The 18,109-nt window shown below is 44.8% G+C and overlaps 1 protein-coding gene across 5 annotated transcripts in view; it reads left to right on the forward strand.

Annotated features, from left to right (window-relative positions):
* The first annotated feature begins 1,168 nt into the window (after positions 1-1,168).
* LOC309529423 (hypoxia-inducible factor 1-alpha-like) overlaps positions 1,169-18,109 on the forward strand; it is a 36,485-nt gene continuing 19,544 nt past the window's right edge. The window contains exons 1-3 of one of the 5 annotated variants that reach the window (XM_082217565.1): positions 1,169-1,255; positions 4,567-4,683; positions 13,804-13,970. In XM_082217565.1, coding sequence (XP_082073691.1) covers positions 4,571-4,683; positions 13,804-13,970 — 280 coding nt within the window. In that variant the 5' untranslated portion in view covers positions 1,169-1,255; positions 4,567-4,570. Of the gene's footprint in view, positions 1,256-3,792; positions 3,810-4,566; positions 4,684-5,600; positions 5,910-11,230; positions 11,546-13,630; positions 13,677-13,803; positions 13,971-18,109 lie in introns of those variants that run through there. The other 4 variants (XM_082217566.1, XM_082217569.1, XM_082217570.1 and 1 more) reach the window with 4 other exon arrangements.

The raw sequence follows: 18,109 nt of genomic DNA on the forward strand, positions 1-18,109 counted from the left end.
TGACATTGGCTGAGATGACTGGCAGAATCCGCGATCAGGAAAGAGAGACGGCGGAAGAAGAATGGAAGAAATTTAAAATTTATTTAAAGGACTATTATAAACTTGATGAATGCTAGAATGTCAAGGTTTTCAGAAAGAAAGGGTTACAGTGATATAAGATCAGATTAAGGAGAAGATTAAGATGACAGAGGTTCGAAAGAAATATTTACAAGTTGCTAAAAAAACTATGGACATTGGGATGCAGAAAGGGGAGGTATGGGGGAGTCCGAGAAAAGAGGTTTATGGAAAAAATATTATGAAACTATACGTGTTTGTATGTCTTTTTATGTGTTTGTTTGTTATAAAAAATTCTGTAAAACCAATAAAAAAAATTTATATAAAAAAAGTAAGTTGCACTGGGGCTGCATGTGCAACTTCAACAAATAAATTCGCCTTTGGATTTAACAAACCTGCACCACTAGCTGACCATGGAAGTCACAGCATTTCGCTGTGGTCTTCGGATGAAGATCTTGCCTCTGCCACAAACTCACTCAGAGGCCTTGGGCAACTCATTGATCTCTCTTGCCCTCAGGGCCACTAGCAGGATTTTCTGAGCCTGGTAGTCTAGCTAGGAGAAGCCGTGGGTCCATCGCAGTACATTCGTTTATATGTGTTCAGCTTCAGTTCCCTGCAATCTATGAGGACAGTAATATTCGCCTACCTTGCAGGATTGCTTGTAAGGAGGACAGAGATAACATACGTAAAACGCTTTTTATAACATGTTGCAATTGCTAAGTTTTGTTATTGCGCTTGCTCCTGAATCGTTTCGTTTTCTGCTTGGAGAATCCCATATAGCTAGCAGCTCTTAAGGGCATCACCGCATCCCCTTCATCAGCGACATCACTGTGACTCAAAGTGAGGATAATCCTCCTCCACTGGGAGTGACCCCCCCCACCCCCACCCCCACCCGTAACCCCAATTCCCTGCTGAGATGACAAGCCGGCTTTAAAGAGCCAGAGCCTCCCTTTATTGCTTCCCCTATCAGATTACAACAAGCAGGCTGTGGAGTGGTGGTCAGGCTATTTTTAGAAGCCTGCTTTCTAAAAATAGCGCAGAGATGTTTAGAATTGCGTCACAAGAGGTAATTTTATCCCCCGTTTGGCCTGACGGCCCCTCTCTCCCCCCCCACCTCCCCAGGAGGGGGTGACTACAAAAGGAAGGCGCTCTTGAGAACAAGGGGTCAGCAAGTTCAGACCCAGACAGAGAGAGGAAAGAGGTAAGAAGTCCTTTTAGGGGATGGTTGGGCCAGATCTGACCAGATCTTGTATGTCATTATTATTATTATTATTATTATTATTATTATTATTATTAGTTTGCTACCCTAAGGAGGTAGCGAATCTAGCTGTCTTGCAGCCGCCTGGGGCTTAGCACTTGGATTCAGCTGAGTCGCCCTAATTCTAGCCCAGTCACTGCCAAGCAATAAGACTGGCTTGTGACCCTGAACAGCTCCCTATCAATTCATTACCAGGAGTACCACCCAGTGGACAGCAGAGACATTGAAGCGCAGGGCGCATTGATGCAGCTAATTTTGGATCCAGTTGCCCCCTGGCTCTTGTGATCCAGATGCACGGAAGGGTCAGGTTGCGCTGGCTTAGTTTTTTTACATCTGCACCAGGAAAGAGGCTGGGACCATTGCAAGATCAGTTTTGGCTCTCCAGATGTGGTTGGACTCTGACTCCCATCAGGCTTGACCATTGGGGCCATGCTGGCTGGAGCTGATGGGAGTTGTAGTCCGCCCGCAACATCTAGAAGGCCTCTGGTTCCTCATCCTTGCTCTGGTTCCGTGCGATTTGCTCACATGTAAGCTGCGTGCCTTCCTGTACCTTTGAAGCACATTTGAAGCACATTCCCGCCCGCCCCTCCAAGGAACTCTGCAAGCTGTAGTTTGTTAAGGGTTGCGAGGAGTTGTGAGGTCTAAACAAGTGTCCAGAATCATTTGAGGAGGAAACAGGAATTCAAATGTGCTTCAAAGTTATAGTACACAGCCCCAGGCTGCGTACATGCTGTACATTCAAAGCACATGACACCCCCACCCAAATAATAATTATGCGATTTGTAGTTTGTTAAGGGTGCTTGTCATCATAGGTCTGTGGTAGGTCAACTATAGCTCCTGGGGCTTGGAGGAGCTATATGTTTTAAAGATGCTTTAAATGCATGGTGTGTACACAGCCTTCATTTTTTAATTCAAAAATGCAGAGACTGAAGTCTGTCTGCATGTTAATCTCTTTGCCCTCAGAAGCCCTTGCCTCTAATCCCAGATACTTAAAGGGCTGGCTGTGGTTGTTCGGCAGCGTAGGAAAGGCACTCGGTGCATGCTCAAGGGTCTCTTTATATTCTGTTTACATGTTGACCTCTGGCACTGAATTCTGCAGCTGAGCCCTTTTTACAAATTAGCTTCTTGGATGTGTCGGAGCATTCTAGGAATAGATTTCCGGATGTATTCCTCATTTTTAAAAACCCTCTTCCCCTGACCTCCTGAATGTACTGCTCAACTTCCATTGTTTCGGTCTCCAAAGTGTCCCTTTGTCTTTGAAGTAGGGCAGTTTTTCTCCTGATGCAAGACTTTGGGCAGCAAGCATGATCGGGGTGGGAAAATTATATGCATCAAAAACTTTTGAAGCTGGTTCCTATAGAGTTTTGGCAGTCCTATTCCCATCCCTATACAGTGCCGGCCTCTAAAAGATTGATGCTGGCTACTGAAAATTTGATGCTGGGTAGTGAAAATTTAATGCTGGTGTCATGCTCCAACACAGATAGAGGTCAGGGTAGAAAGTTCGTTTCCAATTCATAAAAGAGGCAGAAAAACCACAACATACATTTAAAGAACATGGCTTCCCTCCAAGGATTCTGGGAACTGTAGTTTATTAGGAGTGCTGGGAACTGTATCCCTTAAGAGTAAACTTCTGTTCCCATAATTCTTTGGGGAAAGCCGGGTGCTTTAAATGTAATTTAAATGATTTGTGGGGATGTGACCAAAGTCACTGCTCAGTCGTCACTGAAGAATTAAGTAAGGTACAGATGTAGTCTTAGTAAGCCATCGTTCTCATAACATATTAATGGTAAATATATTAAATCCCGATATAATAAATAACTAAGAGCCAAAGTAGAACACAATGCTAAACACATAATCTGAAGATACATCTCTGGTTTGTGTTTTGCTTTTTATAGTTAGCAACATATATAAATCCAATAAATAAAACAAATAGTTCCTTTTTAACCAGGCCTTTGGTTGATCTGATTGACATCCTATGCCCTTTTTAAAATGTGGCTCTTTTTTTGAGGGGTGTGTGTTATTGGGTTGCTGTTTTTATTTTTAGTATATATATATTGTGGTTTTTATGTTGGTCTTTTCTGTGAACCGCCCTGAGACCTCCAGGTATAGGGCAGTATATAAATTCAAAAAATAAAAAAATAAACTTGGCCTGGTGCCAAACTTTGCAGTGTGAACTGTCCTGGGCTCCAGCCAGTCAGCCATGCCCTTTCCCAGGATACTCCATTACTCCTCCCGCCACAATTTTCCATTCCTGTCCCGCAACAAACAGTGTTCCATTGGCACCAAGCATGCTCAGTCCTCATTGGGCTGTTGGAGGTTCTCTGCCTCCTGCTGTTTGCTTAAAAGTCTTTCCCCTCCCTTTAAGGTTCTCTTTGTACTTCTGCAAAGCCTTGAAACCTTTCTCTCTTGTGCCCAAACAGCGCCCTTTAGGCAACATGAGGAACAATCTTCAGAAGGCGTCTGCGCTTTTACGGGCACCCATTTAAATTTGCTGTCTGTATGTCCATATATTTTGATGGGGTCGTTTTATTGCATATTTTAAACTGGTTTTTAAATATTTTGTAAACCATTTGATGCTCTGGCATTGATCAGGTTGTTGTTATTACCAAAACAGCGGTGGATTTTTATCAGGGCTGCTGCACATAGCTCAATGCTTTCCTCCCCTTCACAGCCCCCAATGACAATTCTCAATGGCATAACGAAAGCTTCACTTTTGTTTACACAGGCTTTACCAATATCAAAATCTAACAATATCCATAGTAGTCAGTTTCGTTTTAGTGTTCACATGAGCTCAGCACCAAACTAGATGTTATACGAGAACCCTATTACAGTGGTACCTCGGGTTACATATGCTTCAGCTTACATACGCTTCAGGTTACAGACTCCGCTAACCCAGAAATAGTGCTTCAGGTTAAGAACATTGCTTCAGGATGAGAACAGAAATTGTGCTCTGGCGGCACGGCGGCAGCAGGAGGCCCCATTTGCTAAAGTGGTGCTTCAGGTTAAGAACAGTTTCAGGTTAAGAACAGACCTCCGGAACGAATTAAGTACTTAACCCAAGGTACCACTGTATTGCACTTCCCACTTAAAAAAAAAAAGGAGCTAGGATGTGACCAGACTGGGACTGGGCTGTGGCCAGGTGAAAGTACCGCACTAGTGATAATCCTTTACCTGACAGAACTATGACTTAGCATGGCCTTGGACACAACCCCAGGACTCCCTCCCTCCTTTCAGTGTTTCCATCGCTTTTCCAGAACCATGACCATCTTGTGTGAAAACTGCCGCAAGCCAATCAGGACAGAGAGCTGCATCTCGAGATGCCCAACTGCATCAGTCTCCAGGCGGGAGATCAGGACCACAAAGCCATTCAGGTTAGAGACGATCCTTCTCTCTTTCCCTACCTGAGTCTACATTGCGGGCAGGGCGGGCGAAGAACCAACTGCCTCCAGTCAACCTTCTTGGTGCAAAAATCCTCCTATACACGCGTACACCATCTAAAAATAATGCTGCTGTCCCCCTTTAGAACTACCGGTTTTCCTGCTTTGTGTCCAAATTTAATAAATTTAACTACTTAAACTAATCAGCTGAGGCACACAGCTCTGCAGAAATAATAATAATAATAATAATAATAATAATAATAATAATAATAACAACAACAACAAATTTTATTTATATCCCGCCCTCCCCAGCCAAAGCCGGGTTCAGGGCAGCTAACAACAATAAAATAACACAACATTCTAAAAACATTTCATTATAAAAATTAATTAAAATCAAATTAATGGCAACCATTAAGCAAAAATTCTGTGCAGATTGCCAAAGGAGGGAGTCAGGAGGACGTGGAGCAACTTCCAAGTAAATACAGTCATACCTCATGTTACGTTTGCTTCATGATACGTTTTTTTCAGGTTGCATCCCACGGCGACCCAGAAGTACCGGAAAGGGTTACTTCTGGGTTTCGCTGCTTGCGCATGCGCAGAAGCGCTAAATCGCGCTTCGCGCATGCACACAACCACCAGATCGTACGGCGCTTCAGGTTGCCGGCTTTTCATGTTGCGAACGGGCCTCCAGAACGGATCCTGTTCGCAACCAGAGGTACCACTGTATACATAGGATTGCACTGTAAGAGTCTCTTCGTTCCAAACCAGCATCCAATCTGCCTGCTGCTCAACTGTTCCCGATTTAAGTGGGGATTACAGAAACCATTCCCGGCTTCTGATTGGATCCCGGAATGTCCCATTTTTGGGTCTGGAGCTCTGCCACTAGTCAGCTGCCTTGTGCCAAGCACTGGACCAAAAGCTGCTTGTTTTTTTGGTCTTGCACAAGTCTGCTGGCTCCTGCAGGAGCACCAAAAACAAGCGTCCCAGTTGGGACCACTCGGATGCTGGAAGGTATGCATCTGTTATGGCAGGGATATGGAACCTCTGCAACCTTCCAGTTGTTGCCGGACTCCAACTCCCACTGACAATTGGCCATGCTGGTTGATGGGAGTTGGAGTCCAACAAGACCTGGAGAGCCACAGGTTCCCCATCCCTGCGCTAAGGCTTTCTGTGGCTGGAGCATTGCTGGTATTCTTTCTGTAGCCAGCAGCTGACGCTCAGTGAGTAAACACCATTAGTTCCTGACAACATTTTAGGGTTAGCAGCACAGCTGTTCCGAAGCATCTGCAAAGCACTTGCTTCCTCTGCTGGGACAGGAGATGTGCTCAATGCTAGATGCCAGCAGCAGAGCAGAGAGCAAACCGGAATGGTTCAGCCAATGCCAAACCGGACCTGTCACCTGTGGCAGCACCGTCAACTGGCAGAGGCTGTCCTGGTCCCACTAACCAATGAATCATTGAGGCTGCAAATGTTTACATGGCCAGACTCCAGACGGAAGCTGCGGGTCCTATCTATCTCCAGGTTGCACATGAAAGCATTTCCAGCAGAATTGTAAAGTGGGAGGCATGAAATCCTCTTCCCTGAAGGACTGGCTGGAAGAACATCTGCTGGAGAGTCTTCTAGGGGAGAAGCTCAAGTATGATGTGGACCTCGTTCTGCTATATTCATGCCATACATTTAAAGCACTATGGTCCCTGCTTTAAACAGCTATGGCTTCCCTCAAAGGATTCTGGGAGCTGCAGTTTGTTTAGGGTGCTAAGTGTTGTTAAGAGCAGTGCTTTCCCCCAAAAAAATAATGTTTTGGGGTACTCTCATTTTCCTACTCATATTGAAATACTGTCCCTCAATGAGGCCAAACTTAGAATCACAAAATGTTCAAGGGTATGCGTCCCCTAAGAAAAAAGCACTGGTTAAGAGAACCCTATTCCCTTCACAGAGCTACAGTTCTCAGAGTGCGTTAACAATCTATTTCTTTTCACAGAGAACTCTAGAAATTGTAGCTCTGTGAGGGCAATAAGGAGTCTCCTATTACCCTCAGCAGCCTTAAACAAACTACAGCTCCCAGAATTCTTTGGGGGATGCCATGAATGTTTAAAGCAGTATCGTAGTGTTTTAATGTAGAGTGTGAATGTAGCCTAGAGAGATCCATGTCACACTTGAGCCCCTTATAACCTGCTTATTTACCTGTTATTCAGTTCTCAAATCTTTAAAGTTCCTTCCCCACCAACATTCAAGTAAAAATGTGTCTGTATGTGTGTGAACAATAATTCACAGATACAGATGCACGATCAAATGCATGCATGTTATATACACATTTTCCCAAGGCTATTTAAGTTGTGTGTGAGTGTATGTTATATTATTGTTCTATACAGCATATGTAATACAATCATTATTAGCCGCTGAGAGCTTTTTCTTCCACAAAACCTGAAGATCTAAGAACAAATTTTGGGCGTTACCAGCAAAAGATCCTCTCTCCTTTCCTCAGTGCTCAATATTAATTGAAATCTGCAATCCTAAATGTAGCAACTGGGGAGTAAGGACCACTGAATTCAGTGGGATTTACTTCTGAATCAGCACGCTTAGGATTGTGCTATAAGTGTTGCCCCATAGGACACATTTCTACATCAGATAGACGAGGCTGCGTAGTCCCCTAGTGACCACCAGGACAAATACCCTTAGGAGAAGGAAGTTGATTGGCTGGGCAGAATAAGGGGAGTTCATGGTTATTCTTCTACTGATCATTTCTAAAACAAAACAACAACAAAAAAGTCAAGTGTGCTGGGGCTACATCTACACCAAAGTGCACACGTCCCTGCCCTCAAGCTTACAATCAAAACAAACTGTTAAAAGCAGGAAAGTGCTTGCATTAACTTTGGTGGAGCAAAACCAGTACAGTAGTACCTCTGGTTACGAACACCTCAGGTTATGAGCTCCGCTAACCCGGAAGTAGCTGCTCCTGGTTGCGAACTTTGCCCCAGGATGCGAACAGAAATTGCACGCCTCGTGCAGCGGGAGGCCCGGTTAGTGAAAGCGTGCCTCAGGGTAGGAATGGTTTCAGCTTAAGAACGGACCTCCGGAACAAATTAAGTTTGTAACCAGAGGTACCACTGTACTTTGGTTTAAACACAGTGGTGAGGGAAGGGCCATAGCTCAGTGGCTCTATAGCTCACTGTACCTGTCCAGGTCCAATCCCTGGCATCTGCAGGTAAGACACCTTTCTGAAGCTCTGGAGAGCCACTGTCTGTCTGCATAGACTAGCCTCCAGGTGTTTTGGACCACAGCTACCATCCTTCTTGACCATTGGTCCTGCTGGCTGGGGCTGATGGGAGTTGTAGTCCAGCAGCATCTAAGGGGCACCTGGTTGGGGGAAAGACAGTACTGAGCTAGGTGGGCCTATAGTCCAACTTGAGATAAGGCAGCTTATCTCTTTTTTTTAGCACTGGCCTCTGGGGAGATGAGTCTACTCTGCACCACCAGTTCTTTAAAGTTCCCAGCTCCAAGAGATGGGAGTGCTGACGCCTGTCTGCCAGCTGCCAGCCCCTTTGCACAGCTGAATGCCTCGCATGGCTGCGCGGCGGTTGTCATGGGAACCATCACATACAATAACTGAAGTGCATATTGAATTTCTATGCTGAATGGTCCACTTTCAGCAGCACAGAATTCCCCCCGAATCCATCTGCTCTTTTCTCCCTCCTGATCTCTAATGCTGCTGTTTCCTTATTGATTACCCTTTTTCTAAGCTCTCCCTGGGGCTCCTTTGCAAAAAGAAAAAAGAAGAGAGAGAGAGAGAGAGAGAGAGAGAGAGAGAGAGAAGTAATGCAAAACAAACAAAAGAAAACAGGGTTTAGCCAGCTAAAAAGTAATGGCTTTCTTTAAAAAAGCAAAAGCAAAACTGAAGCATGGTCCTAGTCAAAAGATGCTTTCTGTCTCTGGATGAATTGTGGATGGTCAGATACAAAGGAGGGCAGAATCTTTGTTTCTGAGATGGGGAAGCACCTGTGACCCTCCAGATGTGCCCATTGGCCAACCTGCCTGTGGGAATCAGTGGTCAGCATCTGGAGGACCACAGATCCCTGATTTCATAGTCACAGACTACTCCTTTACTCCTCCCTCCATGAAAACTGCACATACTGTATTTTTTGCTCTATAAGACTCACTTTCCCCCTCCTATAAAGTAAGGGGAAATGTGTGTGCGTCTTATGGAGTGAATGCAGGCTACGCAGCTATCCCAGAAGCCAGAACAGCAAGAGGGATCGCTGCGCAGCAATCCCTCTTGCTGTTCTGGCTTCTGGGATTCAGAATATTTTTTTTCTTGTTTTCCTCCTCCAAAAACTAGGTGCGTCTTGTGGTCCGGTGCGTCTTATAGAGCGAAAAATATGGTGCTCAAATCCCTTCTTTTGCACAACTATGAAAAAACAGGAGTCCTTCTGCCCCCATCTGCATCTGTTCCCCTGCTTAATATGGTTGCTGCTCTACACCAACTTCAGGTTGAGCAGAAATCCAGGCTGCTACATTCCATTCCTTAGCCAGGCATGGGGAACTGCAGGCCCAGGGGCCAAATGCGGCCCTGCAAAGCTCTCTTTCTGGCACTTGGGTCTTTCCATCTTCAGCCACACACCCTCTCCACAGGCCAAACCCCACACCAGCCCTGCTTTGCACCCTCCTGGGGTGTTTTTGCCTGGCTGGAATGTGTCCTTGAACTCTGATAATGCCTCTTGCTTGCTGTCAGAAGCAAGCCAGCAGTAAATCACATCCAGCAGGTTGGAGTTAACTCTTTGCTAGCAAAAAAAAAACAAGTGTAACAAACATGGTGGGGTGTCAGGCCTAATGAGCACAGCAACTCATCTCCGTCTTGCCCTCCATGAAGCAGTTGCTGAGACTGAAGGTCCTTGCCTTCCCACAGCCATCTACGTTTCCTCCTCTCCAACGTTTTTTTCCAAGCAATCAGAGACTACGCCTGCTTGCAGCCTTTCCCTGATCTGCCTGTTTCATGCCTCTTCTGGTTCTGGGAGATCGAGGGGAGGGGATCTCATTGCAGCAGAAGGGGGAGACACCCATGCTTCTTCACTATTCTGACTCATCTCTGCCTCTTTGTCAGTGTTTTGAAAAGGAAAAGGTTCTGACCTCCTTTTTACTCCTTTGCCTAGTCTTCAGACCTTAGTTGGCACAAAAGAGTCTTTGAGAAAGAGTATTCTTGCAGGGTATTGCTGCTTTTATTCTTAAAAAGTCTTCTTCTCCAACCACGACCGACAGCTTTTACACACACCAAACGCAACCAGCTTTCTACCATCCAACCAACCCACACCACACACTAACACTGACCACTCTATATATACAGGTACCATTTGGTGAAAGGTTGCATGACTCATTGTAGGCTGCTGACTCAGGCTGACTTAGTTCTTTTAGCATTAAAGAAACAGCGGCCAATTTTTAGCCATGACACTCTTGGCCTCCCACATCCAGTTCTTCAGCTTCTGCCCTTGATTCTGAACTGCTCTCTGCCACAGACTCTCCCAGCTCACCGAGCCCTGTTACCTCTTCAGCTTCCAACTCCTCCTCTTCCCAGTCTTCTCCCTCTGACCTCTCAACGTTGTCCCACCACCAATCTCTGGGCTCTGAGCCTCCTTCCCTTGAGGGTTCCCCAGATGGTGCCTTCTACCATTCCTTTGCCTAGTTGAAGGACACAGAAAGGTGTGCAGGTCTCTGCAGAAACTAATCCATTGCTCCACCTAAGTCAACTGATGGAGGAGGAGTCAAGGGAACTCAGCCTCCATCCTGCCATCAGGAACTCAGTACCACCTCTGCTGTTGGGAACAGACTGTGCCCCTTGGAGAAGCATATTCCTTCAAGCACACCAGGCTCACAGAGGGAGTATCGCTGGCAGGAGAAGCATGACCATTTGTTGAGACATCTCCACAGATATTATCTGGCCTCAGACTCCTGATGCTGTTCTCGGACTCTGTTTGTAGCAATCTGTACCTGTAGCCTGACCTGTATTGCTGTAAGCCTTGAACAAAGCTTTCTCTCTTTCCTGCACGTAAAAACCTCTGTCATAGCATTTGGGATGGCAGCCGCAACAACATGGGATCGACACCGCTGAAGGCACTGGGACTTACCTTTGAGTAAACCTGCAGTGGGTTGTGCTGTTAAGTCAGAACTGTGACTAATGCAATTTTTCTCTGCCACTGTTAAGTGTGCAGAGCATTAAGAAAAACACCCTATAATTCATACCTTACAGCACAGAATGATCATTAATATTCCTGTTTTATACTCAGAAGGCACTGAAGCTGACAGAGAATGGCTTGCTCAAGGCCATCCAAAGAATTCATCGTCGATGAGCAGAATTCTAGATGCCCAACCTAAGGAATGAACTAAGTTAGCACCCTCCTCACCTTCCTGATGTGAAATGGGTGACAAAAAACCCCTTTGTGTGGCGGTAGCTCCACAGAGGGGCTTAACATTTGAAAGTGATTCCCCACATGGATGGATAAGGCCCAGCCATGTGATAAGGTATCATACTAGTTGCCAGTGATGTGGACACTTGACACCCTCCGATATTTTTTATCCAGTATGCACCTTTGTCTTTTGCTAGGGCCGGCCCTGCTTTTAGTCAGAGTGAGGCCATTACCTCAGGTGGCAGATACTGAGGGGGGAGAAATGGCAGTGAAATACAGCAGAGTGGTGTTTGCCTCATACCTGCCCTGCTCCCCCTAAGCTAGCTTGTTGCCCTCAGGCTGTGTAGGAAGATGCTGTCCCATCGCCATTGTTGAAATAAGATTCAACAGCCAGTCTAGTGAGTTTCCGTACATGGAATGTGAGGGGCTGCCATCTTGTTCTTCGCCTCAGGAAGCAAAAGGTCTCAGGCTGTCCCTGTCTTTTGGAAAGTCCTATGTAACCCTATGCAAACCAACTGCTTGCCAAACTACGAGTGATTTTCCCTCAGTCCAACAGTTGCCTCTGAGGTTGCTACCAAACTGTTAAACCTGGGGTAACCTGTATCTCTTCACACTTGACCTTAGTCAAAAGGCTGGAGCTGTATCACTTCAGATTGTAATAATAATAATAATAATAATAATAATAATAATAATAATAATAACTGCCACCCATCTGACTTGGTTGCACCTGCCCCTCTGGGTGGCTTCTGACAACTTGAAACACAGTAAGACATTAAAAAAACATTAAAAACTTCCCTTAGATCTCTTCTAAAAGTCAGATAGTTGTTTATTTCCTTGACATCTGATGGGAGGGTGTTCCACAGGGAAGGTGCCACTACAGAGAAGGCCCTCTGCCTGGTTCCCTGTAACCTCACTTTTTGTACTGAGGGGACTGCCAGAAGGCCTTTGGAGCTGGATCTCAGTGAAATCTCACACAGCTGAACACATCTCCATTCAGAGAAATGCCCTGCATGTAGAAAAGTAGCATGTCAAAAAGGAAGCTGGGATAGAATCCTTCTCTCTGGCATCTGGCTTCCTTTATGGATGGATTTTGGGTTGTTGGGGTTTTTTTTATAGAGGAGTATTCAGTCCACCTGAAGTATGAAGTGGAACATCCAAGACTGAGATTTACCATGTCAGGGAAAATTAAGCCTGAATCACACAGGCCTGAAATGGTCTCTCTTGAACAGTTTAGCACAGTCACTTTGGGCCCATTATGTGTCTGAATGCTGGTGAAATTGTCTCTTCAGTGAGAAATCATATACATTGGGGAGAGTTTTCATTTTCAGAAAAAGTCTCCTACTGTGCCGTTCACTGAGCCTTAAGTTATAAACCCATCTGGAATAGTTGCTGTTCGCACCACTGTGAAATGGTCCTGTGCGAGGAATTATTCTCTTTGTCCCCTTAAGTGAGGTAAAACATTCTTTTGACAACTTTGCCTTCTAAATTTTAAAAGGCAAAGTTGTCATAATAATATTTTACCTCATTTGTTGTTTCCAGTGGGGAACGATTCGGGGCATCATATAGTGAAACACTGGTTGTATGAAAGGGAACTTGCTTAGTTCTGAAGCTTTTCTCCTAAAATGGATTATTCCTGCTTGCACCACATGGGATGCACTTACAAGGAGAGATCTACGATGAATTCGATTCCATTAGCTTTTAAACGAACGAGAAGCTACCTAATTTGTTCTCAAACCAGTGCTCAGATGGAAACACAGCTCTTCTTCAAATTTCACACTTCTCTAAAAGCGGCAGGGCAGCTCTTCAACTAACGTGTATGAAAATGCAGACTGTGTGTATGTGTAAAAATGCATTGCCTTGGGGAAAATAATGCATTGCACTGAGGCAAACTGCCAAATATACAAAAATGCTGGTGAATTCTTATGAGGGGAAAAAATCATACATTGCTGCAGAAATGTGAAGAACTGAATTTGAGATTGGAAAAATGGGAAAGTGAGGAGAACCCAAGTTGTCAGATGTCTATCCCTATGCATAAAGTATATCACCCATGTAAAACTGAGGTGATTTTTTTTATTTAACTAAATCAAAATGGCAGTGGAGATTAGGATCCCACCTGCACTATACATTTAAAGCAGCCTGGGAACTGTAGTTTGGTTAAGCGTGCTAGGAGACCCCTATGAGCCAGTGTGGTATAGTGGTTAAGAGTGATGGACTCGTAATCTGGGGAACCGGGTTGGGGTCTCCGCTCCTCCACATGCAGCTGCTGGGTGACCTTGGGCCAGTCACACTTCTTTGAAGTCTCTCAGCCCCACTCACCTCACAGAGTGTTTGTTGTGGGGGAAGAGGGGAAAGGAGAAGGTTAGCCGCTTTGAGACTCCTTCGGGTAGTGATAAAGTGGGATATCAAATCCAAACTCTTCTTCTTCTTCTTCTATTCCCCTCACAGAGCTACAATTCTCAGAGTGCTTCAACAGTCAACCTCTCTTCCTCATGAACTGTGGCGAATTCATGGCCTCTGTATGTTTCGGGGGGGGGGGGCGGAATCAACTTGCAGTCTTATGTTGGAGCTACAGTTTCACAAGACCTCTTTATTGTATGAAAATTGGGGGCAGTCATGTGAACCAAACTGTCTCATATGTTGGGAGCGTTGTAGGAACTTTGTGGGGCCGTGCTGAGTAAACTGCCAAGTTGTCTCATCTTTTGCAACTCTTGGTCATCAGGTCAACTAAAGGTGCTTCCAAGGCTCGCCGGGATCAGATCAACGCTGAGCTGCAGAATCTGCGCTCCCTTCTGCCCATCTTGGAGGAAGAGAAGGAGCGCCTCTCATACCTTCATACCATGGCTCTTGTCTGCTTCTACATACGAGAGACGCAGCTTTTCCCCTCAGGTGAATATTAAGCCTCTCTTGCAATGACTGTTTTGATTAACACTGACTTTATATGTCCTCAGAATGTGGTGAAGTTTCTCTTTTTTAAAAAATGCTTTTTATTGGTGTTTCATTTAATACAAACAAACAAAATACAGTAAAATTCAACAATCATTTACCCACATTCTTTCCCCATGCTCTGCTCAGCATGGACTTCCTTCCCTCACTTCAACAGGTTTTCTTATATCAGTTACTTTTCCACAGTTTCTTGTTGTATCCGATCCTACCCACATCGTAAGATTTATTTCAGTGCTGCCAGAGTCTTCAGATTTTTACAGTTATTATTTATGTACTCCGTAAATTTACTCCAATCTTTTTGGAATTTTGCTTCCTCCTGATTTCGGATTCTACAGGTCAGTTTTGCTAGTTCCGCATAATCAACCATCTTTGTCTGCCACTCCTCTATTGCTGGTAATTCTGGTACTTTCCATTTTTGGGCTAACAAAGTTCTGGCAGCAGTCGTAGCATACATAAATAACCTTTGATCAGCTTTTTCTATTTCCTCTCCCATCAAGCCTAGCAAGAAAGCTTCCGGCTTTTTCAGGAAAGTGTATTTAAATATCTTTTTCAATTCATTATAAATCTGTTCCCAAAACTGTTTCATTTTCTCACATGTCCACCTTGCGAGACCTCTAAAAAACCCCGCTCGGAATTCCCCTAAGGGCTATTCTGCACTTCTTTTCCAATGGCCGCAGCAAACAGGAAGCCTAATGTGGAGAAGTTTCTCCAGTGTGATGTAGGCCTCCCTAAGAAAGCTTGGACAGTTGCTGGAGAGGGACACACATTCTCTTTCTGCAGCAAGGGTGGGGAATTGTAGCTGCCCAGATGTTGTTGGGACTCCCATCAGCCCCAGCCAGCACCGCCAGTGGTAAAGGATGGTGGGAGATGTGGTTCAGTGACTTCTGGAGCACAGCAAGTTGGTAGCACATTCCTGCTGTAAAATGTTTGCACATGTGTAGAGCAGTCGCAGTGCTGACCTCCCTCTCACCAACCTTACTTTATCAAGATGCATTCAGAAAAACAGCAACGAAGGTGGTGAGGACATGATACCTTGATTTAGGGTGGGGTGAGGAGAAGTGACTATTGGATTGAATAATTTTAGGAAATCTCAAGTCTGTAAGTAATGAGTTGGCAACCAGCCTCCAGGCTTGGTCCCATTCAAAACCTATTCCAGAAGATGAGTAGACTGAGTTATATATGACACAATTTAAAGCACATTCAGCACCTATTTCAAACACATGAATCCTCCCTAGTGGCCTAGAACTGTCACTTTCCCCTCACGGAGCTACAATTCCCAGAACCCGTTACAAACTACAGTTCCCAGGTTTATTTGAGGGAAGCCACGTGCATTAAATGTGTGTTGAACGTGCTTTGAATGGATGGTGCCGATCTTCCTCGTGTGTCTTATCCAATGTTCACCATGCCAAAGATAACTCCCTGTGGCGTTTTCACATCTGTTTGCTTGCATCTGCTCACAGGGGTGGCTTATAACTTCCTTTTATGAAAATATTTACAACTCTCTCCTTCTTTCTTCTTTGGCGATCACTCATAGCCGAACAAGATTGTCTTCCATGAACACGGTCTTAACAGTGAGTCCGTAAGTGACTGTGGAGGCCAATTCTGGATCCACACATCCTTCCACAGTGGGGACATAGATTTCCAGGTGGAAGTAGATCACGGTGAAGGTTTCCCAAACGTGCCTTCCTCTTAGCTCGTTTCTCCTTTTTGCCCTGAGTTCGTGCTTCCATGACACCTTGGGTAAAGGCTGTTCTCCAACTGGAGCGCTCACAGGCCAGTGTTTCCCAGCGATCAGTGCTTATACTACATTTTTTAAGATTTGCTTTGAGAGCGTCTTTAAACCTCTTTTGTTGTCCACCGGTATTTTGCTTTCCATTCTTAAGCTGGGAATAGGGTAGTTGCTTTGGAAGATGATAATCAGGCATCCGAACAACATGACCAGTCCAATGAAGTTGATGTTGAAGAATGCTCTGTCAGATTGGGATCTGAGCAGAGAACAAGAAGACATTTGAAACAGTCGCTCCGTTAATACAGGAGGGTCTGGAGTGGGCATGGGAATTGCTCACACTTACCAAGATGGGGCAGGACAGGGTGGTGGTGAGGTCAGGACTCCCTAAGCTCATTGGTGGATGCACCTGATTGGCTCTGTCAGTGCATCTATGGAGCGCCACCTACCTTTACCCCTGCACCATTCATGGAAGCGGCAAGGACTGTCACAGGACACCAGACCTCTCCATACCAGCTGCTCCTGTATTAATAAAACTAAAGGGTATAAAGCAATAAATGGCAACAATCATCTTAAAGCACAGAAAAGCTGGTTTCCCCTATTATCAGTTAACAATAAACACCACCACCGTGAATTCAGACTGGAAATGTCCGTACATGCATTCTGCAGTGGTACATTTTCTCTTGTTTTCCCTTCACAGGGGAAACTGCAGTTTTCATCAGGAAAATGGTATAAGGGGAAAGGGTTAAGTAGCCACCCCTGCAAACGCCATAGCCCCAACCTGACCCTCCACCACTACCAGTGGGTTGGTGGATGAACTCTAGGAAATTCTGGTTGTGGATCTTCCTTGTCATGTCTAATTGCACCCTTATTTCTATTTAAATGAGATATAGGAGAGGTAGCAAAGAGTAAGCATAAAGTGAGCAAGCAGCTGGCTTTACGAATGGGAACACTTTATCCATCATGGTCTCCTCTAAGGTGTATTTTACCTGAAGACATTTCCCTGTCTTACCTTTTTCTTTTTGAATTGTCCCTGAGAGGATCAGTGCAAGAGCTAACATGCCCTTTAAGCTGCATTTTTTACAAAAACACACACACCAAAAAACTTTTTTTGGTTTATTTTTTGCAGTGCCATTAGATCACACGATAAAGTGAAAGAAGCTGCAATGACCTTGATATTGTTCTTCCGTAATTATGTTCCAAGACGGGCATGTTCTGTTCTGCACAATGTATTGCCTGAAAGATGTTGTTCTCTTCTAATCTATAACATAGAAGGAGGAGCTCACTTGGCAGAAAACAGCAAAGACCTAAATCAACCTCACTGAGACGGATTTCTGCGGAGAGAGGAATTTGCTGTGATAGCCTTGATTAGTGAAACTGACTAAGTAGCGAGCTGGAAAGCAAGTGCTGAGGGAATGTAATCTGAGTTATTCTGACTGAAATCCTACACTTAACTACTTGGGAGTAAGTCTCTGAGAACTTGCTGGGGCTTACTTCTGCGTAGGCAAGTAGAAAATTCCGTTGTTATATGTTGGTGTGTACACACCAAACATTTGAAGTGTGTTTCTCACCCCAGAACCCTCAGAGCTGTGGTTTAACCATCACAGAGCTATAATTCTCACACCCTAAACATACCCCAGAACCTTATTTCTTGCTCCAGGGAAATCTAAGAGCCAGGCTGCAGATATTTAAACACTGAACCTTTCTTAACACTTCCCCACCAAAGATCCCCTCCTTTCTAACCCCACCCCACCCCCATCTTATTAAACCATCGATAAAAAAAATCTGCAGCCAAATCCCCTTCTGTTGCCTCTTTTGTTTCTAAGGGCTGCTCCCGGTGACTTCTTTTCTCAGCCTTCATTCTGATTCGCTTGCACAAAGCTTATGCGGAGGTTAGACTATATCCAGTGTTTTCTGAGTGTTCATTCTGATTTGTATGCAGGGGGGTTATATGGCACTGGACATTCATCCTGCATTAATTCTAGTGTGCTTACTAGGTGTTTTTATGTTTTCCCATTAATCTTACGTTCATTCCCTATTTTTCAGTGCATTTTCCCATCACTTTCCTAATCACAAAAAACTATTAATTTTCTGAAAAGGTGACAGAGCACTTTAATCTAAATTAATTACACAAAAGTAAATTTTGCAGCATGCACATGCATCTCTCCTGCAAAATACTGACAGCCTGAAGCCTAACACAAAGGAATGCTTTGAGCCAGATTTCTTCCTCTGCATTGGCCCAAGCCACTCTCCCTCCCAAAGCAGTAAGCTCCTGTGTCAATATTGCTCATCAAACTGCATGTGACACTAACGAGGGATGGATGGATCAGTCTGTTTCAGGTCCATGGCAGCTTTG

This window comes from Podarcis vaucheri, assembly GCF_965113315.1.
Source record: "Podarcis vaucheri genome assembly, chromosome: 3".
Taxonomy (NCBI): Eukaryota; Metazoa; Chordata; class Lepidosauria; order Squamata; family Lacertidae; genus Podarcis; species Podarcis vaucheri.